This window comes from Anabas testudineus, chromosome 18, assembly GCF_900324465.2.
Source record: "Anabas testudineus chromosome 18, fAnaTes1.2, whole genome shotgun sequence".
NCBI classification, from domain to species: Eukaryota; Metazoa; Chordata; class Actinopteri; order Anabantiformes; family Anabantidae; genus Anabas; species Anabas testudineus.
This window is the reverse complement of record NC_046627.1, coordinates 16,172,593-16,197,507: the sequence shown is the minus strand read 5'-3', so window position 1 is coordinate 16,197,507 and position 24,915 is coordinate 16,172,593. Positions and strand designations below refer to the sequence as shown.

At 41.7% G+C, this 24,915-nt stretch overlaps 1 protein-coding gene across 12 annotated transcripts in view; it reads right to left on the bottom strand.

Moving 5' to 3' along the window:
* LOC113157377 (adhesion G protein-coupled receptor L3-like) overlaps positions 1 to 24,915 on the bottom strand; it is a 194,528-nt gene that overhangs the window by 92,272 nt on the left and 77,341 nt on the right. For all 12 annotated transcript variants that reach the window (XM_026352846.1, XM_026352850.1, XM_026352849.1 and 9 more), the window contains one exon: positions 23,743 to 23,956. In XM_026352846.1, coding sequence (XP_026208631.1) covers positions 23,743 to 23,956 — 214 coding nt within the window. The remainder of the gene's footprint in view (positions 1 to 23,742; positions 23,957 to 24,915) is intronic.

Below are 24,915 nucleotides of genomic sequence, written 5' to 3'. Positions count from 1 at the left end.
TAGATTATACGAACCGTTGTGATAAAGCTCAGCTAGCTTATCTTTCCTTGCACACATCTCTCCTTCTTGATAGTCTGTCTTCTGTACTGTTTGCGCTGGCAGACCCATGCATCACACAGTATACATATTGTGCTTCTGGCAAGTGACCAGCTCTATCACAGCAGTCAGGGGTTAAAAGGCTGAGGGCAAATTGAAAGTAGCACACTGTATTCCGACCGTTTCCGTTTGCTTGCCTGGTGTAGGGACGCAACACTGCTAAGAAGAGATGATTTAAACCTCACAGGTTGCACGTCGGTACAAACACATTCAAACAACCTACACAAGGACACAATCCCCTTGCCGAAACACACCTCCGTCTGTATACAAGGTGACCAATCTATGATGGCGCTACTGAATCCACCCGGCAAATTCTGCCTTTATACTCGAAGCTCCAGAATTTGTTTCCAAAACACCGAGAGAGCCGCTCAACGCAGATTACGTTGACGGGGTATGAATGTAACCAACACAAATACAATGGCTGAGTGTGGGTGTGGAGGATTTGAAGTGCATCGCTGAAGGGGCTCGCTGTTCTCAAGCGCTTCTGAGCTCACATAGCTGCACACAAACACGGACGGACACGCAAACGTATGCACGCTCCCACGCGTTCAGCAGATGATCGACGGGCGTGAATGGCCGCAGATGATAGAGAGGAGTGCCGTAAAGATTAATGGCACCGCCTGCGTACCGGGTGGCATTAGCAACGTGCTACACAACAACAGGAAGACATCTCTGTCAGACTGTTTGCACAAACACTATGGGCGACAAAAACATCAGCCATATTCCTTTTTTTAAAGGATTAACTATGTGGAACTAAGCAGAAATGAATGAAAGTGCAGAGTGACTGTTCGGCATAGGGAAGATGGAGCTATATCAGACTTCCTTAACTATGGAATAAGACGATCATTAGTGATGGTCAAACACAGGCCAGCATTGATCATCTCTCATAAACTACTTCCACCGCTTACATAAATTCAATGCTATTTCTCAAAAATTGAGCATCCAGTTGTTGTTTTTTTTTTTTTTCCTGACAAGAATAATCCCTCTTAGCCATTCATGCAGATTAGTGGCTTTCATAAGATTTTTACATCACACAGTTTTGCCTCTCTCTCTCTCTCTCTAATATTATATTTGAAAGATAAGCCGCAGTTCATCTCAATGCAACAACAGAGTGAGGCAAATACAGTGGAAGTACGCTGTACATACTATTTAAAAAACAAACAAACCCTGAGTGCATACGGAGACGTTATACATGGATGCAACATATGGATTCATGTGTGATGTCCTGTGCTTGGCTTTGGTCCAGGAGCTTTAAGCGAAGCTCAGTTTGATAAACACATGCTTTTGGTGGTTCACTGTGATTAGATGAGTGGGCACTTCCACCGAGGTGATGACTAGAATAAGATTCTGTAACTTCGGTTTTGCTTTTTCCTCACAATGACGGATAAGATGCAACATTTGTCCACTTACCGAAGGAAACACAGAGAAAAAAATCCAGTCTTTATTAACATTTGGTTTGTCTTAGGCGTGTGTCCAGGGTTTTGTTTGCACATCTGAACTTATGTTGACTGTAGGAATATGTATTCAACAACAACATCAACAATATGGAAACAGTCTGCGGGGTAAGGACAGCTGTGAGTTGACAGCTGCTGTCACTAAAACTTGGTCCTCCAACAATCGTTAACTATAACTTCTTTTTATTATCCATCTACTTTCTTCATTGTAATTGTCTCAGCTGCAAGTTAATTCTGTCTTTTCCACTAAATAAAGGAAAAGCAAAACAAAACAACATGAGATTCCCTCGCACACACTTTTCTGGGCTCTTACTCTGCGAGACGCCACAAGGATTCGTGGTCAGGCCAGAGAAAGGTTATCACCCCAGGGGATGCACTCCTCTCCCCTGTGAAGAGCATTGCTTGTGAGCAGGAATTTATTTTACTTCAGGTCGGCTGCTGTTCTCAGTGAGGTCTCAACCGTGAGAGCGGGAGAATGTTGAACTGACGCCACAGAGGTTGATCAGGCGCTGTAAACATTTTGTATATACACGCGCGCTTTGGAATAAAAGCCCTGCTACCTAACAGGCTTCATAAATCACAAGGAATACAAGGGCAACACGCTGACCTGCGGTGACTTCAGAGATACAGTACAGATACTAATAACTATTGTTAAAATGCAGAATCACAGAAATCCAATCACTGCTATGAGCTAGTGACAATACTTAAAAGGAAAATAAACCTCTGAGCTCCTCAGTATATGTTATCATGTATATGTATATATATATATGTATATTACTTTAGTAAAACCTCATTTTATTAAAACATTTTGGGGGATATTCATGTTTTGAGTGTACTGTAGCTGAACTGTGTATGTATAGCTTGCTGGTTGTGGTAGAATTAATAAAGCTTTTAGCTTTTATAAATAAAAAGTTGCTTATAAAACCATGGCACACATCCATCTCACAAGCTACGTCGATTCCTTCGCAAGAATTTTACAAATACGACTCCTGTTCTTGTTATTTTGACGTGCTAGTAATCCATCTGCGGACAAATCAAACATACTCAGCAAACCTCTTTGAAATTAATCAATTTATTTTGGTGCCACAACAGGTATTAGATGATGCAATTTCTCTCTCCACCTGAAAGGTCAACCCGTGATTCGGCACATGCTGTAGACATCTACCTGGCCGCGCACGCTGAAATTCCATTAAAGTATAAATTTGGCTCATGCTGGAGACCGCTGTGGGAGTTTGACTGTTCCAAATTCAACATTAGGAGAAAAGACGAATTGCTGAGCCAAATAAATTCAGTAAAACTGCTCTTACAGGAGGAATGAAGTCAGAGCTTATATTACAAGTGTATTGTTTCAATTATACAATAAAAGCTCGGCCCTGTACGATGATTAATTTAGATGAATGCTGGAGTTCACACTGTTATATTCACTTCAACACTGGAAATATACAACCATTCTTTCCAAGACAATGACGCTCATATAATGAATCCTCTTTGACATCAATGCTCATATTTGCATTCTCATGTAAGGCTTATCGCTGCTTTCAAGGCAAGGGACACAGCGAGCGGTCTCTTTTGGAGCACAAGACAAGAGTGTCTGTCTCTAAAGGGCACAGATAAACTCAGCTGAATACTCCTCAGCCGTTTCCTCGGATGTGTGGAGAGATGCACATCTTGAAAATTGCACAGCTCAAAAGAGAGCAAAGAACAATGTTTAGTTTAAACCTGATAGCGATTCCAAGTCCTGCCAATATTAGTTTAAATAACTCTCTTGCACACACACACACACACACACATGCGCGCTGAACTGCAGCCTTGTAGCCAGAGTGGATACAGCAATAAATAATGCATTTTGTGCACTCTACTCTATTCTTTGTTTTTTTTTTCCTGCAATTGAACTGAATCCAGCACTAATGTTTACTGATACAATATGTTAGGAGAACTGCATTCTTTCCATTTACAGTGAGGCCCTGATTAGAGAAAATGAATCTGAACTATGTATACTGTCAAGTATATCATGCAGCATGCAGACATAGGTATATGACTGATGCAATAGCTGTGACAGGGATTCATTTTAATGCTAGCACATGCCTTTAGTCAACATAGAGTATGCTCTGACTTCAATCACAGAGCATTTCTGCTATAGGGGACTGACAACTCCGCATATAATCTGTGACAGTTCATAAGATACAATATAGTGCACCGTGTGATCTTTCCCCGGGCCTTTTCCTCCGTTCTGATCAGTACATAACATGTCAATTGTCCTGTGGGCTTTTACATTGTGTGGACGGCATTACAAAGAGCAACACACACTGCTTAGCAACCTCAAAGAAAACCTGAAAGTCCCCGTAAAGTGGACTGGGTTTAATTTGCATGCATGAGGTCATTAGAGGCAGGAGGTGTTATTGTTTTTAGACAGATTATGACTAAGTCGAAATGGGTAAAAAGAAAAGTTATTTCCACTTGCTTCAGGACAATGGTTCATTAAGACATATTTTGAAATCTGCTGCTGTTTCAACAATAGGAATTGATTGGGAAAACGTTTTCACTCCCACTCCACTTACAGGCACCCACACCACAGAACTAACCTGATGACACTAATATTCATTACACAAGCTTAATAGCATATTTTAAATACCTCTCTTACAGTAAAAGCAAACAAACAAATGAAGCCCAATCTATGATCCGTCGCTCTGTCGAGAACAGTAAGCGTCTGATCTCTGGGTATGTATATGTAAATCTTTAACGCCCACGGTGTCTCTCCAGGTGCCTGTAAGAAGCCAGAAGCGAGGATTGAAATGTGCAATAACTTCAAGAATCGATTTGTTTGGTGGGTGAGGCTTATTCACTGGGGCCTGCCCGTCTAATGATTTACGATTTCCAGGATGAATTTTTCTACTCTCGCCAACAAATGATGGCGCTCCCTATCTATCCTGGTGACGCTTGATTTATCTCCTGACGAAGACCCGTGGGACTTTTCAGCCTGTAGGCCCATTTTAGCCTAAGCCTCATTCCACAGGGGATTGTGTACAAGCAGGGACTGGGTCATATTTTTTCTTTTACAACTAGTCAGATGAATATTAATGTGTCACATATTGAAGAAAAAATGATAATTTGACATAGAAGGTGTGAAGTAAGATTTCTGATGGGTGTGTGGTTGCGGCCGCATACACTGTATTGGGTTGAGCAAACAAGCTAAAGTGCAAACAGACATGCGCACGCATCCAAGCATACACAATATACTCTTTCTACAGCATAAAGGAATCCATCCTGAAATATGCCAGTGACAGGCCCCATTGAATTGCTGACCAGGGTTAGCCTTTTGAACCATTCCTGCTGATATTCTGAGCCCATCTCAAGATGCATCTCTGCAGGCGTCAGATTCTTCAGCCAGATACCCAGTGGTGCCTCTGCTGTGTTGGCCTTCACACGGACGGATGGGGAATAAAAACAGAGAGGCAGAAATGCCACCGGTTTGACTTTTCAAGGCGGCGAGTCCTGTTTGTTACGCACAAAGAGCGACGTCCGCTGCTGGTTCTGAGTGAAAGGAGTGCTTCGGGGAGCTTATGCGGCTGCATGCACTGCACGGCGATAACAAAAAGATTCTAATCCTTTTCCTTGGACCGATTCAATCTCTATTTTGGAAAACTGGAAACAATTCGGAGGTTTGTCTCAACAAAAGGACACAAAACCGCTCACACGCAGACACTCAAACAGAATAGCACTCCACTTGCTGTATTTATAATCTACACACAAATCAATAAGCACTATATCACTGACCCTCCCCCTCCCCAAACCGCCATCTCTCTCTCACTTTCTCAAGCACACACACATACACACCAGGACCTGCCTTTAAGCACACATTTTTCATTTCCAGTCGCTGTCACCATGGTAACTTCCAATGTCCGACTTGGGCCAGTATGTGCTTCCAGCACTTTCCTTCTTCAAAGCCCCTTTCAAAGCCTAAAACCACATTTCTTCACTAACGATCACCCACAGTGCTGAGCTTGTAGGAGGGTGTTTAGTTGTTAATTACCTCATATGACAAAGGGACAAACAGGTGCCTCTAATAACAAACCACTCTATCTATGCGAGCCACAAGGTTTAGGGATAAATCAGCCTCGTCAGACAGTCGCCGTCTCCTAATCCTTCATGTAAAATGACAACATGGAATGAGGCCTTGCGGGTTTCAACCCAGCCATTTTTAAAAAATGCATGTTCACCATGCGCGCTCGCCACGACCTGTTTGTACATTTAAAATGGCCGCCTTCGTTCCCATATAGATGGGTGTCTTGGCAGAGCACCACAAGTGACAATCAAATATTACCGTGTTGACCGATCGATGAGAGCCACCACCACCCCCCTCCGCCCCGACCTTCCTCATTCACATCTCAATAATGAAAGACGAGCAGGGGGTTATGAGTAACCTTAGCGTTCAATACGTCGATACCTCGGCAAGGGTCCAGGCCTGCATCGGCATGCAGGAAATCACCAAGGGTCTTAGGGAACAGTCCTGGAGGAACCATGGTTGGGATTAAAAGCTTGGGCTTGACTAAGATCTCTTGTCTGCTGCGTGTCAATATGCCGAGGCCCTGTCACTTATACATTTAGGCTGAGGGGAAAGTAATTTACTGGCCCTTGAAGGCACAGACATCCTAATTCAGTACAAGATATAGTCACAGTACAAGATACTGATACAAGTTGAGCATGTTAAATTATTTAGAAGATAGATATTTATAAAAGCATCAATTACAATCCTGTAAAGAATCATTTAAACATTATTGGTGATTGGTATAGTTTATTACAGCTTCATTATTATTATGGATTGTTTAGTCTATAACAGGGTTTCCAGTGGTAAAGGGAGTATTACTCTTTAGCATATTAAGGAGCTTTAAAAATATGAGGAATTGTTGCAAGCTCTTTACGTTCCTACTGTATTCTATAATTCAGAAACCCTGCTTCCATGAACCTTTGCTTCAGAAAGATGCAGAGCTCGAGTTTGACAGACCAAGAGTGCAGGCGAGGTGAACAAGAAGGGAACAAGAAGTACAAAGACTGATAGAGCTCTGGCCCCTTCCTGTACTGCTAGAGGTGACAAGGCGTTCCTTGTATTTCACCCCACGCACCACCACACTGTCCCGTTGAATTTGTCAAGGGAAACCAAGACATTTAGCTGTCTTTTAACTTCTCTTCCATACCAACAGGTCTCTTGAGATACAGCCTGAGGAGGAGGGTAGTCTCATTCTGGTGCAAAACAAAGTCTAGAGTGTGTCACCCTGTCTGTTTGGTTTTTGTTTTTTTTTTTCTGCTCGGCTTACTTCCCAACTCTGGTATGTGTTTGGTGTCAACGTCTGTTTGTAGCAGAAGATTTATTGCAGAACACTTTGAAAAATGACAGCTTTTTGGAGCGGCACTTTGTTGTGCTGTTGTACGAAACATAAAACATGTTATCCTCACCTAATTCCATCATTTCTCGTATCCGTTATGACCTGAGGCCTGTCTCACAAAGCGGGATTATTGGGGAGGAAAGCTAACTTTGACTTAACACTCACTGTTTTCTCGCAAAGACATCGCAAGTTATAACCATGCTCTGTTACCATGGTTTCTAATGCTACACATCAAATCTGCGAGGAACTGCTTTTGTCCAGGATCTAGGATAAATACGTGATCACCTCCTCGCCGACATCAATTGTGAGAAAAATACAGTGACCATTTCAATGGAGTCCAAACAGAGCTAAAAAGAGTGCAGTTGTACTAAAGTGAGAAACACACAGAGCTCAGAGTTACGTCTTTATATGAAAGTAGTTTCAAGAACTGGGTAATGAGTGTAATTGCAAACTGCTGCTAAATTTGTTCGCGCTATTTTTGATAAGCTATCATTTGCTTCAATTTATTTGAAAACTAATCATTGCAGTTATACCCTGCAGTACATGGAGTTACCTGAATAGAAATCATTTGACAGTGGTTAGCAAAAAATTAATAAATAAATAAAACACTTCTGTTGTTGTGTACTGTGTTGAATAAAATTTCAATAAATTGAATTTATTTCTTTAAGTCACTTATAAATTACACCTATAAATGCCACAATGTAAGAAAACAGCGGATTTACATTTAGATTTCTATCTAAATGCAGCATCAGACTCCTTTTAAATAGCCTATTATTCAAATAGTGAACTGTTTCCTCCCTCTTTTCCTTGGTATATTACACTTCACATTGTTTTTAAATTGTATATTAGAAATAAAGCTGTGTCTTTTAGTTTTTTTTTTTTTTCTATTCTTATAGTCTTTTCCTTTGCTGTATTATATTATTTTATGCTCCTGCAGAAACCTATTTACCCAACTGGAATCGACACTTCCATTATATATTTTATTAAATACACTGACAGCCGGTGATTGCTTCAGTCCTCAACTTTTGCATGTGAACTTCATCATGGGAAAAGCTTCAACTTCAACTGCAACTGCATTTGGGTTTGTTTTTGAAGAAATGCTACATATACAACAGACAATACAGCAAATCATTTAAGGTTGTAGCAGCTCTGTGCAATTTGATGTAAAATCAAGATGGGAACAAAAATTCAAATTGTGATCCCACAGCTAATCACACACCAACAGATGTCCAGGTTTCCATGTAAACAACAGTACCCTGGCACAGTGGCTGTAAAATACATTACACCGGCTTTTCAGAGTGACATGGTTGTGTCGCAACAGAATCAACTGGCAAAAAAAGAAAAAGGGTGCAGTGGTGTTTCAGATAAATCATATTTTATCTCTGCTGCATCATTCTCCAGCTACTGAAACAGTGCCTCATTCATCTGCATCCAAACCTTCTCTGTGTATCCTCTAAAGCCTTTTGTCAGTGCTCTTATCATACAGACGGTTTAAAGGCACAGTTTCAAATTCTGTAACAAATCTTAGTTGTTTGATTGTCGAGTTGTTGGAGTAAAAAAGGGAGACTAAAGAAATTCTGCAGATTTAGTGGGACAAAATGCTCGTCTCAATCTATGAAAGTGTAACACAGATTCGAGCTAGTTTTATGCATGGAGTGCAAACTGAGAGCTGAGGGTTTTTAAGCACACAATCAAATTGGTCCTCTTGTCCTTTTGTCCCCTGTTCCTGGTATTTTCACGTTCAAAACAGCCTAAACCTGCATCATAGAATTATAATTTCACCAAGTAAATTAACATTTCATAATAATTAATAATAAAATATTGCCACCCACTCACATTCACATTTAAACATAAACGTATTCTCTGTGGGAGTTACCCGATATAAAAGAGGTCACATAAAGCGTTGACTAAAGCAGTAAGGATGTAAGTAGCTATGAGCCCTTTTACAAAGCTACACCTTATGCAAATTTAATTAGGCAAGTTAACCGAGGCTAGTTGTTGCAGAATTGTTGCACTAGCTTTTCTTCCAAAATCCAAAATAAAGCTGCTGCACCATTGAACCGACAACTAGAGCGTCGTGTTCAATTCCACGGCAGGGTCCATAACAAGTGCCTTGCACTTTGCAGCACAGCCATTCAGCTCCCACCTTCTGCACTCTCAACCCCAATAAGCATGTACATGAGAAAATTAGGCCCATGTCAGCACCCACAAAAGGCCTTCTCTCACTTTTAAACATGTTCTAAAGCAAACGCTGAGTGGGTGGCGCCACGAGCTGCACTCTTTCATGGTGGAGCATTACCCTGTGGCAGCTACAAGCACTTTCCTTAAAATCACACCACGGTAAGGAACGGTCCAGTGGCCGAGGAGTCCATTGATAGAATTAAGGCTCATGAATAAGAATGCAGCGCGGGGCGAGAGTGAGAGCTCTCCCACTGTGTAATATTGACATGCTCTATGGTCAGAAAATAGCCTGCTATAATTAGCTTTCACAAGCAGGTATAGGGGCCAGCAGGAGAGGCCACTCTAGACACAGACAAAACCCTCAAAAGCACAAAGTGTGCTAGTGAATGCGAGTGAAAGGTAGACTGAGGCGTGAGGACAATCAGTCAGGGTCAATGAAAGACTTTGTCTTTTGTGAGAACTACAGTACTGAATTTGTTAATCACTGTACTAAAAACTGATACGGGATCACCTGACACGCAAACATTTTTATTAAATTAAGCTTGATGCACAAACACCCCCCAAAAAAAGATGACAAGTGATATGTGCAACTTTTTGACTGCTGATGATCATATAATACGAATGAAAGACTTGACTCAGACAGGATTAAGATAAGCAATATCAGATTATTAACATAACACTACACAGCCACATGTTGGGATTAACACACATTTCAAAGCAAACTATTTGAATTCAATGTCATTTAGATAGTTTATAGAGACTTAAGAAATTACTTCCTCAAAGATTTGACAAGTGACATTAAACTTGCTTTGCCAAGATTTTAGATTGAACTAAGACTGGAGTCAAAAGATTGAAAAAACAACTTAAATGGAGGACCTATTCATAGTTTTCAGTTATGTGACAGAACCGGAAACTCCGTATAACTATAGCACAGACCTGTTAATTTTCCATCTGCTTCGAGCGGTGAATATTTAGAAGAAATATCAACAGAAGCAAATCAGAGATATGACAACAAACTGCGAGTTTTGAGCTCTTGTGATCCAAATACAGCATCTCGCCACAGTATTTCAGTCACTAAAAAACAGCATAGTCCCTGCCAGAGCTCTGCCCACATTCACTTCTGGAGGATGGAAACACAGGTATACACAGCTATATGTATTTTCAATGCGGAAGGGACAGTAATGCTGCCGTTTGAGAGATGAAGGACGAGAATTTCTTTCTTGCATTTTCAGCCTATCTATGTGCTGTCATGTACTCTATATGCACCCAAAATATTAAATAAAAATGTCTAAAAACAAGCTTACTGCTGAGTCTTTCCACATGGATTACCAAATACATACAGTATAGAGTTCTAGTGGTACAAACTTGATGAATGTTAATGTGCTTGGGCATGATCAAAGTGAATTATGCAACCATTATGCAACGTCAAAAGAGAGTTTTTCCAGTTTCTCAGCTTTAAGATTGATACATCATGTTTTTAAGTTTGAATGTCATATTAAACATGCAGGTGAATCCATAAGATGACAAGAAAAAAGATCCCATAAAATGTTTAAGCATGTCCTCTTACTTCACCGGATAAACACATATCCTTACCAAATGGAAATTAAGGAAGCATAGAATGAGACCAGGCTTATAAAACAGGTGTTTTGTGAGAGTTGAAACCCTTCCTTGTCTTGCTCACTCGATTTTGTCTTGTCAAGGTTAGAGGTCACGTGGCATGATTGTGGATCCTACTTCCACTGCCCTTGCAAGTGCAGCACCTACAGAATCAGCATTGTGGCTGCTCATTCATGTCGAGCATAAACCCATTAGAAAGAGAGCGGTGTGACAAAAAGAAACATTAAAGTGGAAAAGAAGAAACAGACAGTAGAAGAAGAGTGTTACAGGATACGAAAAAAGGATTCAGAGTCAGGGAAGTAATTGAGAGGACAGCGAAAGAGACAGAGAGGTGAAGATAGCAGGATTAAGAGAGGTAGAAAGAGCCTTGTAATGCTAGGCTGAACAAGGGCTGCAGGCTTTTCTAGGCCAAGCAGTTTGAGTCATCCATAGTTTCAGTAGGACTACAGTACCTCCTCAGAATCAGTCCAAGATGAGTCATTTTCGAAGCGATGTTCGACGCCAACCAAGCAAGATGACAAACAGCACCCTTCACATAGACGCAGAGCAATTTTAAATATCCATTACAAATGCTGTGAGTATACTACAGAGGTGAAAAAAAAAAAACAAACAAGAAAGCTGTAACCAGTTATTGTGGGACCGAAGAGAAGTTGCACTGCTGGAAGCGAGACGAAAAAGCTCAGCACAGTGCTTAGAAATGACTCGGCGCCCCAGCATGAGGGGCAAATGGTAAAGACTAATCAAAACCGACTGAAATGACACAAAACAAACCCAGTCAAAGGAAATAATGGCTTGGCAAACGTAGGATTAAAGTCATGTGTTAAAAAGTCACTGCGTGAAAAAAACAACTTCTAATAGTTATTATCATACAGGAGATGGACGAGAAACCCACTCAACCCATTTCAGCTGGTCCAATAACATTATAAAGGACACGGCATTAAAGGAATTACTATCCATAGGAGGGTTTTATCAAAATATCAAAGGGTTGGATGATGAGTAGTGATTAATCATCATCTCTTCAGACAGTCACATTACTTTGTGGTCTCATACATTTTAAACAGCTCTGCCAAACGCAGTGGTGATTGACAAAAATGGATCCCTCAATGGAGAGCAAAGTGCGCCGGGATAATCTTTTTGAGTCATCCAGCAGGTTGAGAGTGGCAACTTGCAAATAGTCCAGCACCAAAGGCGTGATTATGCGTCTTTGTGGGGATGCTGAAAGTTTAATTCGGCAACCACAGTGACGATCCCGCTGCACACCGACTCTGCGCTGAAGTGTATTATACATTACGTTATTTTGATGTTTGCCTTTGTTTCACTTAAGTGATTAATAAGGCTGGATTCCATTAGATACACTTACTTTTATATGCAACAGCGACGCCACCGTTGCCAAAACTGAGACTGAAGCAGTTTGTTTAAGCTGTTTATATGATTGCATAAACAAACAATTCCCCATTATAATCCTGTTTACATGACTACCCAGAGAGAGCTGTTGATTTTTTTTTTCCACCCCCCTCTCACAGACGATAAACTCGCTGCTCACCCCTATCAAATTTAATCAAAACTATTACAATCATAAATCTTGCTGCAGAACATCATACTGCATTTTAAGGTGCATTTGAACAATTAAAAATACAATGCGAGTTTTTTTTCCAGATGGGTTTAAAGGGAGGTGATGACTCAAGCAGCTGCCGCCTCTGGCAACCTAGGGTTTTTCTGTCGACGATGTAGAGATAAGACTGGCATAAACAAACTGTACTGAGATCATTCAGTGATGTGAAGAAAAGGGGGAACTTTCTAAATAACTTGAACCATATGTCCATTAAGGAAGATCCCATCTCCTAAACCTAATTAGTTAGTTTGTAATGGTTAAACTGGGGAGTCTACCAGCATCAGTGTAGGATGAGCCAGTGTAGTGCAAGATGTGCCTGACTTAATATTACAGTTAATCACTGTTGACGACATGGAGAACGGCAAATTTGAGTGCTTAGGAAATTCAGCAAGGATCTGTAATTGCTGTGTATTGCTTGTGTATCACCAAATGTTGAAGTATCACACATCACTACCTGTGCACAGAACTTTAATTGCACGGCACCTTTTTGACATGCAAGCTGCCTAGGGAATCAAAACACCAACAGATCTGCAAGAAAATGGTTGTGTACAGTTTAATAATCTAAATAAATTCAGACAACCATTTACTCTGTTAATGCTACTTTAACAGCATCCGATGAAAAGCTGAAATTCACGATGATTACATGTTTGATTCAGACCCACAATTAAATTACTGTATATTGACAATTGCAGATGTTAATCTGAAGAAAGGCCGTCAGGGGAAAGTTGTTTTTATTGCCAAGTGATAGACAGGCGAATGAAAGAGCCACAAGATGTTTTGGATCTAATTCCAAAAAAATGAGTCATGAATCAGCATGAAAGGATGTTGTTTTTTTTATCTTGGGGGAGAGATGATGAATAGCCAGCAAAGTTATTAAAAGGTCACAAGAAGTTGCATGCCCCCTTTCGTGTTGGAGGAAAAAAAAAAAAGATGCATCCAGTGCTTCAGGGCACGAGGAGAAGATGGAGCAGTAGACATCAAATGTGCATGTTGGCTACTCCCACCTGCCAATTAAAAAAAAAAAAAAAAAAAGAAGAAGAAGCAGAAAACTAGAAGAACAAGGATGAAAGACTGGAGTGCAGTGCAGAGAAGGGCAAATATCAGATAGTGGAAAGGAAAAAGCCAAGCCTGCTCCCTGCACTCTCACTAACCACCTGCGCCTGCCTGAATTAGCCCTTTCTTTACTGTTTGGACTCATCCAAGTGAAACTCACTCCCCAAGCTGACAAATGGACTGAGGCCTCCTACTTCCATTTTTTAACACATTATAAAAACCCCATGTTTAGTGAGGCACTGCTGCGACGGCTATTAATCTGACACCAAAAGACCCTACGACCAGTTCCAGGCTTCCTCGGGGTAATATGAAGAGAGCCGAGAATAAAAAACATTTCTGAAAACCCCCAAACTTCTGGATTCTTTGGCACAGTGCTAAACTTGTAGGGGCATAATAAAGTCTATGGGGCATTCAGCTCAGACTCTGTAGATGGACACCGTTCCGGTTGATTCAAACCGCTAGTTTGGTTGGAGTCAATCCGTTTCTTCTTTATCGGTATCTCCTGAGAGATACCAATCCGCTTCAAATGGGGAGATGTCCTTAAACATTTCCCATTTGCCAACCAGGGCTTCGTTTTCCATCTAATCACCGTAGAAGCTTACATGGTCATGTCTGGAGACTGACTGGGTAGGCTGCCAGCTTGACATTTTACAGCAACAAACTGCCCAAAATAAAATGCGGCAGGTTCTTATCAAAGACGATTGAAGCGGTCAGAGGCCGGAGGGCTGAAAAATGAGTCCGGATAATGAACGTGAGGCAATGTCATCCAATTCAGGAAAAGAATAGAACGGGGGAATAAATAAACCTCTTTGATTTAAGAAGTCTTTACGAAAAGAGGGTTACGCAAGGGCAAGAGGCAAACATGCACAGATGGAAAGGCAGCTTCAAATCCTACAGTAATCCAAAGAACTTCGAAATGTGTTTATTACTTTGCATGTTTGCTTTATAGCAAAAGGGGGTCTTTATCTTCCCCTTCTGTGAGAGCTTATATTAATATCCCTTTGCATATTAACGCTAGCTGCAAAGCCACCCACCATTCTCTATTTGTTCATACTATTACAACAGGCAGTTGTTCCCCGCTGCGCTCATCGGTCATGTTTTTGTTCTGTAATTGTCAGGTGCTCAACACATAATTGTATCATGGAAAAACAGCCTCCAACCAAGAGTAAGCAAGACAAATCAATGCCTGTATAAATAGAGAAAGCCTGGTAGAAAAAGCTTGTAGACAGGGCCTCGCAGGCTCTGCACACTCAGTGTTATCTAATGTGAGATATTGCATGCACAAATATACGCCCTTATACATGTGTTGTTTTATAGTTCGGGTGGCCCGGTTGGAATTAAATCTCTAAAAATAGCAGCGGTAGTGCATCATATAATGAAGTATAGATCCCCTTTTATTACAATCTGCCTAATAGAACCTTTAATATAAAACAGCACCTGCGTGATATTTGCACTTCCAACATTAAAGTCATGCATTAATTCATCTCATTGTTTAGGGAGCTGAATGCAAACCTCGACTTTAAACAGGGGGAAGCCACTTATGGTTGGGCTTTAGGGGGGTCATGCATGAACAATGATGGTATTACTCAAACATCTGCTCAGCTCCATAACCTCTCTTTTTATGTCGATGACAGCTGTCTATTTTCTCATAAGACCGTGTTAAATAGTTCAGACTATTCATGTTTCGGCATTCTTTAATGCATTATGAAACAAATGAGAGAATTAAAGCTGTAAAAACTGTCGTTAATTATTAAGGGAGCACTTGTGCTATTTAACATAACACTCCCATCCTCGCTGGTTACAGCTGAAACACCAAAGGCCTTGATATACTGACTTTCGTTTGCATCTAACAACACTGGATTCTACACCTTCCATTAAGTAAATGAATAGCTTGAGGGCTTCCTACCTGCGGCCCATGGCTCCCATTTTTGCACCCTGAACTCATCTAGACACCACCTAGAGGGCCTGAATGTGAGTATGCAAATGTCTGGAGCAGCTGGACTGATCATTAAATGGACTTCACCATGTACAAAGTTCTAGCAATGTCTGATTGAGCCCATATGTGAATAGTGCAACACACTGTCTGGAGAATTCAACGTGAGCGAGTTCCTATCATGTGACTGGCGCTGCTTCGATGTGCTGTGAACAAAGCGGTGATTTCCACGGCATACTTTTTGTGTCTTGCCGAGTATCCTGCATGCTCTGCAGGTGCTACCCTTCATCTAAACCAAAGTGAAAGGTGAGAACACGTCTGACACAGACAGTCTCTGGTCTGTGGCATGTGTGAAAGGGCAACTTCAGACAATGTCCAGACCTGATTATTTGGACATGTCCAGAACTCTTGCCCAGAGTTGATATGAGAAACAGATTTAGAGTAGGGGTGTGCGATACTGCCAAAAATTATATCTGAAGGTCTTCGGGCATTTTGTTGATAATATTTTGCAAAATGCGAAACCTTCAATTTTTTATTCTTCATATTCTGCGCAGTGGTTAGTTTGCATGTACTGAAACCCACCAAATCAGCATCACGCTAGTGAAGATTCCCTACAAGCAACAATAAAGGTTGTATTTTTTTCTCCTGGCGCTGTCGCTTACCAATTCTGTAATTTCATTCACACAATTTTAGTCAGCTAAGAGAGCCTAACTTGGTGCGGTAACCACATTTGCCTATATCAGGAGTGGCTAACCCTGGTCCTCAAGATCGACAGCCCTGCTTGCCTTCCAACCATCGCTGCACTTCCAGCTTCATATTGCCTCAACACAACAGATCCAGGCCGGTGGTAGGGCAGAAATAGCTGGAGAAGCAGAACAGTGGCTCTCAAGGTCCAGGGCTGGGTCGCACATCGTGAAAACAACAATATAATTGTAGAATATATATACAGTGAGGGAAAAAATTATTTGAACCCCAGCTGATTTTGTAAGTTTGCCCACTAACAAAGAAATGATCAGTCTATAATTTCAATGGTAGGTGTATTTGAACAGTGAGACACAACAATGACAAAAAAAATCCAGAAAAATGCGTTTCAAAAAGAGTTATAAATTAATTTGCATTTCCACGAAGGAAAGAAGTATTTGATCCCTTCGAAAAACGTGCTTTAGTACTTGGTGGCAAAACCTTTGTTGGCAATCACAGAGGTCAGCCGTTTCTTGTAGTTGGCCACAAGGTTTGCACACATCTCAGGGGGGATTTTGGCCCACTCCTCTTTGCAGATCCTCTCCAATGTTTGGCAACTCGAACCTTCAGCTCCCTCCACAGATTTTCTATGGGATTAAGGTCTGGAGACTGACTAGGCCACTCCATGACCTTAATATTCCTCTTCTTGAGCCAGTGATTTGTTGCCTTAGCCGTGTGTTATGGATCATTGTCATGCTGGAGTACCCAACCACGACCCTTTTCAATGCCCTGACTGAGGGAAGGAGGTTCTCACCCAACATTTGACGGTACATGGCCCCATCCATCCTCCCTTTGATGCGGTGCAATTGTCCTGTCCCCTTGGCAGAAAAACACCCCCAAAGCATAATGTTTCCACCTCCATATTTGACAGTGGGGATGGTGTTTTTGGAGTCATAGGCAGCCTTCCTCCTCCTCCAAACACAGCGAGTTGAGTTGATGCCAAAGAGCTCGATTTTGGTCTTATCTGACCACAACACTTTCACCCAGTCTTCCTCTGAATCAGTCAGATGTTCAGTGGCAAACTTCAAACGGGCCTGTAGATGGGCTTTCTTGAGCAGGGGGACCTTGCGGGCACAGCAGGATTTCAGTCCTTCTCGGCGTAGTGTGTTACCAACTGTTTTTTTGGTGACTATGGTCCCAGCTGCCTTGAGATCATTGACAAGTTCCTCCCGAGTGGTTATTGGCTGATTCCTCACCGTTCTCATTATCATTGAAACTCCACGAGGTGAGATCTTGCATGGAGCTCCAGACCAAGGGAGATTGGCAGTTAATTTATGTTTCTTCCATTTGCGAATAATTGCACCAACTGTTGTCACCTTCTCACCCAGCTGCTTGGCGATGGTCTTGTAGCCCATTCCAGCCTTGTGTAGGTCCACAATCTTGTCCCTGACATCCTTGGAAAGCTCTTTGGTCTTGGCCATGGTGAAGAGTTTGGAATCTGGATTGATTGATTGCTTCTGTGGACAGGTCTCTTTTATACAGGTAACGAGCTGAGAGGGCTACCAATGTCAGCTCGTTACCTGTATAAGATCCACCTGGGAGCTAGAGATCTTGCTGACGGATAGGGGATCAAATACTTATTTCCTTCATGGAAATGCAAATTAATTTATAACTCTTTTTGAAACGCATTTTTCTGGATTTTTTTTGTCATTGTTGTGTCTCACTGTTCAAATAAACCTACCATTGAAATTATAGCCTGATCATTTCTTTGTTAGTGGGCAAACTTACAAAATCAGCTGGGGTTCAAATAATTTTTTCCCTCACTGTATATATATATATATATATATATAGTACATCTCTACTTAAAGCTAATCATAATATACCATGATGAGATCATTCTTTATTATTAACACTAATCTTCTATCTGCACACTATAAGCACTTTGCTGTATTTCATGATATCTTTGTAGAAGCATCCACTTACAATACGTCACAGTGAAATTATATATTCTAGCCACATTTGAGCACTGATAAAGTGATGAACAAAACCAACAAAAGGGATATGTGAGGGAGTAGGAAGCAGATGGCCATGCTCTCATATTCGCCTAACCACCCTCAGAGCTGAGGGCAAATGAGGACAGGTAGGCATGTGCTTGCTTTTTTAAGCTGATTTAAGCTGGAATTACAAGGACATACATACAAGGATATATGTTACTTTCATAATGCAGTGCACTTGAAAACAAAGTGACAGTGTATACCCTATGTCTGCTCCATTTCCATGCCTTAGCATTTTTTGGTAATTGGGCAACGCATGGACCTCAGACTCTTTCTTCTCTTCTCAGAAAACCTATGCCTATAAAATCCAGCTTGAGATGAGGGGATTTAAATGAAGATGGGCAAAAAAAAACGAAGGGGATTCTTCAGTTAATCCTACTCCCCTGCTCAAACAAATATCTCATCAAATCCTTTGACTCTGAAATAAGGTCAAAAGCCAAGGATAATGAGAACTGGAACGTATGGGAAAGATCATCAGCAAAGGAGAGAGGAACCTCCCATCTGTTTTCCACTTCTTATGCTTGAATCATTCTCGTCCCTCTGTCAGCATGTTTTCATCAGACGGGAGAGTCGTTCATCTCATGCATTTCAGCCTAAGGGTGCGTGCACACATGCAGACCTTTAATGAATCAGTAGTTAAGGGGGAGTGTTTTGTTTAAAACATGATTTTCATACTCTGCTCTCTCTTTTTGCGTCAGACACACGGATAATGGTGAAGATAGGTTTCCATTTGTCCTCGAAGACACATAGGAGACAACTGGGAGGCTGGCGACTGCAACCTATTCTCCATTTTTGTTAAAAATTCCTTCATGTAGTGGAGGGGAGAAGTAAACAACTCTCATGTAAACAACCTGTCAGCCTCTGGAACAGGTCTCAGTATGTGGGATCAAGATGATCGCGTAATTGGACCGCAAACCCAGGTATTCGCAACGAACACCAGCCGCCACTCTCTGTATGCATGAACTGCACATGTGTGGTGTGTGGTGAATTAAACTTTGGCCTGGACACATTTGTTTTCCATATGAATGCCATTAACCGGAAGGTTGTCAAATGTCAGCTGTCACAAAGCAAGCAGGTTCAAATCACAGGTTAATTTAGTTTTATTGTCCTCATGAGACTCATCAAGCTGTGATATCTATTAACCTTCATCATTAGTGTCTTGTGCACAAACACAGAACACCGGTATACGAAAATGTGTTTTGTGCCTCTTTGTTCCTTCAAATAAAAAGTGCGATGACACACGAGTAAAAGGAATTCCAGCGGGGGACTAAAGAAACTAAATTAAAGCGATACAAGAGACAAAAAGGACAGCCTGAACAGACGGGGACAAAATCGTGTATGTGTGTGTGTGTTTGCGTTTGGATGTGTACGTGCTGGATGTGGGGGTTACTCCTTCCTGACCTGCTTTTCTCCTTCAGAGGTCATGCACAAGCCTGCCACAATGCTATCAGTTGTCCCTTAAGGTGCCTGCTGAGGTCTACTGAGATATAAGGTGATATATAGCTTTGATATAGCCTGTAATTACTGGCCGTGAAGGCCACACCGCCTTGGGGAGAGGAAAAGGGGAACACAAAAAAAGGGAGGAGAGAGACACAGGAGCTCTGATGAGAAAAGGGTCACTGTTGTTTGATAGCACAAGTGTCCGGTCTCTCCAGCGATTTTCACACCGTGGCAAGTGGTACTAGATCTGTACATGTGTGGAGAGAGGCAGAGTCAACAGACGCCCAAAAGCTCTCAAACAACACCCACCGAAAATATCCCACAAGGGAAAAGCAATGACTGCAGGAGTCAGACTGCACTATGTGTGTACACACTATGCAAATGGTCTGAAATGGTGCTAAATGAATCCTGAGTAGCATGTTTCAATTACAGCTTTATTAGCCTCTGTCTAGCTTGCAACGCGACACCACCTACAGGTGACGTGTTTATCCAAAAGCCGTGGATTGTGCACAGCCGTGATGTTCGCACCACAAAGCAAGGAACGGCTAATGAAAGAGAGCCATTCATTTCATCCTGCCACAGCGTGGTGCGAGACAGCCTTTTACAGCCCGAGATGCATTACAGCACTCACAAGCTCAGTGGTGTGCTATCACTCAGGTACAGGGTGCTATTAACTCTCGCTTAAAAGACTGTAATGGAACCAAACACCTCACCAGAGCAGTCCAGTGTACACCTTTATAAGTGGGATAAACTGGAACAGATAGCGCTCGGCTTTAATAGCTGAATATTAATGAAGGGCTGTTAGTGGCCTGGATGGCTGGGGTGGAGAGGGTGATGCGGAGTTGGTGACATATCTGGACACTGGCCAGTGATGGATGTGAGCCTGGCGCACGGACTAAACCGGCAGCAGCACTTCTCATCTTCAGACGACATGCGAATGCTAACTACCAACTGCTTGCCAGTCACCACGACTTAACTGGTGCCAGCAGGAGAGGCAGGTGATACACAGGCCGGCAGAGAGCAGAGACCCACAAAAGGAGAATACGGTCTGTATTTTAAGCAGACAAGGATGAAATTCTGATGATTACACCTTAACCAGCAACTGGTTTGTCCTTATTAGATGAAGTTTACATGTCAGCTCATGAGTACTTATAATACAAAAAATCATTAGGACATTTGATGGAAAAAAAATGCCACTGTTGCTCGCAAAAGAGTTCTGACAAGTACCTTTTTCGAACTCAGTATGTTGTTCGGTGCATATTTTGCTCGCTGCTCACAAATGTTGTAACACCTCAAACTTAGATATCGTCTTCCAGCCATCTTGAGTCTGTAATCCAGCACACGGGTGCAGATGCTCCAGATACTTAACAAATCTCCAAAAACTCCCGTTTTTTGATTGTTTCTTTAACCAGATCAGCAATTTTTAGCTGAGCTAACATGATTGCAAAAGACTGTTAAGTTTTTCCAAATGACTACATGTAAAGGTACCTACTCTGCAGATGATCGTTTCTATGAACGTCTATGTAGATATTCACATACAGTCACATAAACATGTCTACACTATATTTCTGACCAATTTCATAGTGTTATAATGGACTAAATATCAAGTGCAGTATTGATTAAAGCTATTGTGTCTATACGCAAACAAGGGCACGGCTTGCAGGAGTGGAGAATTTATGCACATCAATGAATCCATCCATTTTCTGTCTACCTTTTGTTTTCTGTTGTCTTCCAGACATTAGCCAAGTGATCAAACAACTTGTGGAAACAGCAATTATTGGGGGAAATCTGGTTACTGCGAAGCGTGTAAATACTTTAATCACACCATTACACTGTTTGGGTTGTTTCCAGTGATTGGGTTATAGTGCGCATGTAAACATACAGATGAGGAATAGATGGGGACAAAAGATGAGGCGAGGGAGAGAATTCCAGCTAAAATATAAATTAAAGGGTGCAGATACATCACTAATATCGACTCATTGGAGATTATAAAGCAGAGAAGCTACCAAAGAACAACCTAATTACCTCTGGTTGTATATTTAACAATCACAAAATCTTGTCAGCGTTGGTGTACACACTAAAAGTCTGATCAAAGTGAATTCATTATGATTTAAAAAGAGAAAGCACCACTGTAAATTACTTCAGACATTTATCAACATGTGAGACTGGTTTCCAAGTTTCAATTTTTTCTCGCTGACATTACACAGTCTCTGGAAAAACCGGGCCAATTTTTGGTGCCCTGGCTTTAACCTTCAACCTTTTCTGTTTCTGTTTTGCGCTCGTTTTCCTTTTTTAACCCTAATGAGCTCAGCCCAAGGTGCCTAGCAACGGCTCTGACGGCTCAACAATGAAATAGTCAAGGGTGGTATCCATTTCTCGGGCTAACCCCTGCATGCTAATGTGCAGTTGTGTTGCTGCAGCCACTAACATCACCGAGTCCTCTCACCCTGCCCCTCCCCATGCACCCATTTCATACCACCCACACCTTTCATCCACTTAGCAACTTCCTCTCCCAATAAAAAAGGCCTCTGGCTCTGAATCAGCTTGCAGTTACCTTTTAGCTTTACTGAAACGCCTCCAATAGAAACGAGATACTAAAAAGACATGATTTTCCCTGGTACTTTGTGTTTTGTGTTCTTGACAGTAACAGGACCTGTTGATTCATTCCTGCAGGGATTTTTAGTCTGAGTGGGCGGCTGGAGAAAAAGGGAGCTACAGGGTGCATCAATTATCTGACAACATGCTTCAAACTACCTCTTTTTTTCTTTTTTTTTTTTTTAACCATCAGCTGCTTTTCACACGGCTGATTATCTGAACTCTATGGTACTGAACTAAAAAGCCAAGAGCAATTGTTTGATAAAGCCCAAAGGTCCATTCATATTCTCAAAGGGGTACATCCAATGTGAAACTAAAGCTTGGGAAATAAAAAGAACTGGACATATGTTAAGCTCTGGAAATGAAAAAAAAAAAAAAAAAAAAGAAAGAGGTAGACAAACGTTAACGCTGAGTAGCAATTTAGATGAAGTCCATTCCTTCTGAGGTTTCTCTGCTTCTCAGGGGTACTTTGACCTCAAAGGCAAGAGTAACCATGCTTAGAGTGATATCCACAAGAGGAGCCTTCATTTTGTTCTAAGTGCAGCAATGAGTCAACAACAGAGCTAAGATTGACTGCACATACATTCACTCGGCTCTCGCCTTGAGCTCTTTATTTTCTTGAATCCAGACTACTTGGCTAAAACCAAAACTTGTACTGTATCTTAATGGTAGCCATCAATTACACTACAAAACCCAAAGTATAGCAAGACTACAGTCTGTCTACCTTGACAAATAGGACTCCCCGCCCCGGTTTCTGCACAGCACAACCATAACTCTGAAAACGGGGCTCACATCTGGCAACAGAGCTCATCAAGCACATATTTTATTTTGACGAATAACTCGTAATGTACTCAATGTGTTATTTAAAATAAACACTGATTTGTGTTAGACTAAATTTACAGATTATCAGACAGGTATGGTGAGGTTTACGTTCGACCCATTTAAAACACAAGAGGCATGTACACCGTGCAGTATATACCAATATAATGCTTTTCACAAGCCGTAACATTTTCATATTCTGCAAAGTGAGTCCGATCAATAGAGAATCATTTCATCATTTGAGACCACAGGTGTGAATTACAGCATTAAGTGAAGATCTGCTCAGTGTTTTATTTTGGTATTTTTATAACAATTGCAGCTACTCCAGCACATTCAGCTTGTGAGTGCAGCTGATTGTGTGTAATATTCATACATGCAAATATTCGTATGAATATTCTCAATGGGAGCCCAGACAGCTCCTTCTCATCATTATTACTTGCTGTCATTACAGGAGCATTTGGATGAAAAAATAAGACCTGGTGGAGCATTATTGTTACTGATACATCTAACCTATGTCTTATTTGCAATGAAAATATAGCAAACTGTGTGTTTAAATCCTTAATATTTATTAAATCATAGCTGAAATTGACTGAAATTTTAAACTTATAGTATAAATATGCTATAGTTTGACAGCCAGTGTTGCTAAAGGAAGTGGTGGTGTCTTTACCTGCACCTTGTCACAGCTGTGTGTTAGTTTTTCTTCCCTTTTTTTAAACAAGCTCACAAAGACTCCATTGTTCTTCATGTTGTTTTCTAAAACCAGCACAGTCCATGTTCAAATAACTTCTACTAAGACTCACACGACTATGCCAGAACATGTTCCCACCTTTGAGACATGATCTTGTAGGCATCTGGCAGGTAACACCTCGTGTTCTCCATCTGTGCTGGATCTGCGTCACAGATCTTGTCATCGGTGCGGCCGTAATTGGCACTCTCGATCATGATGACGTCAGTGCCCGGGCAGCGAAGCTCGATGGGATAGCTCTCACACGATAGCTCCCTCCTCACCACCGCCATGGGGATGGGTGCTCGACTGAAGGCTAAAAAGAGGAAACACAAAACAAATGTCAACATTAGATATTTAGATTGCTCACTTTTCTACTTGGGTTAAAGATTGTCTGCACTCGAGTGCGAAAACTACTTCACCCTAGAGTTGGGTTAGTCTGAAGCTGCAGGAAAACACAAGAACAGATGGGAGGGCCAGCAATCAAAAGGTCTGACCATCGAGACGTGAAAAGAGGTTGCCCACCCTGGAGTAGAGCGTGTGGGCAGAAAGGACGCTGGTTGTTTGGAGTGGGAGGATGAGCAATACCGCAGGGGCCCCTGAGAAGCCAGGAGTTGTGGAAACAGAGAGTGCGAGATTGACACAGATCAAACATAAGGAAATAGAACCAGTGTTTGCGTTGCGACAAAATAAACATTCATTACATGGGCATTCAGCTGAGAAATTAGAGAGAGACAGAAGTGCAGAGACAAAGAAAACACAGTAGAGTGTGTCTCATGCAAATTGGCAAAACTTCCCTCCAGACCAGATTTCATAAATTATAGGAGATGCCTTATTCTTTGTATTTTAGGGTGACACAGTGCACTTCAGTTAAGCCGCACGTGGGCTGGAGACACACAGTCAAAAGGTGCGTGTTGCCCGAAGCGAAAGCTCAGAGGCTGTTTGGCAAAAAAATCAGCTGTTTACTGCAGAGCCCGAATGGCCAGGAGGGCTACTGAGACCAAACGGCGGCGGTGGCGGCGGCCCGGAGGTTGCTGTTTTCTCTCCTCTCCTTGACACACGGGCAACACACGCGCGCCCGCGCCCACGCATGTCTGCCGAGCGGGGGCACATGCACAACAGACTGGAGGAGTCCTGTGTTTACAGCGGGAATAAAAAATGAGCGAGAAACGTAAACATTGGCCTGAGTGACTGTAGGAGGACTGTGGCAGTTATAGATTTTTATAAACATCCTTTCAGACAAGTGTCTGAGCTGCAAGAGCCACCACTATATCA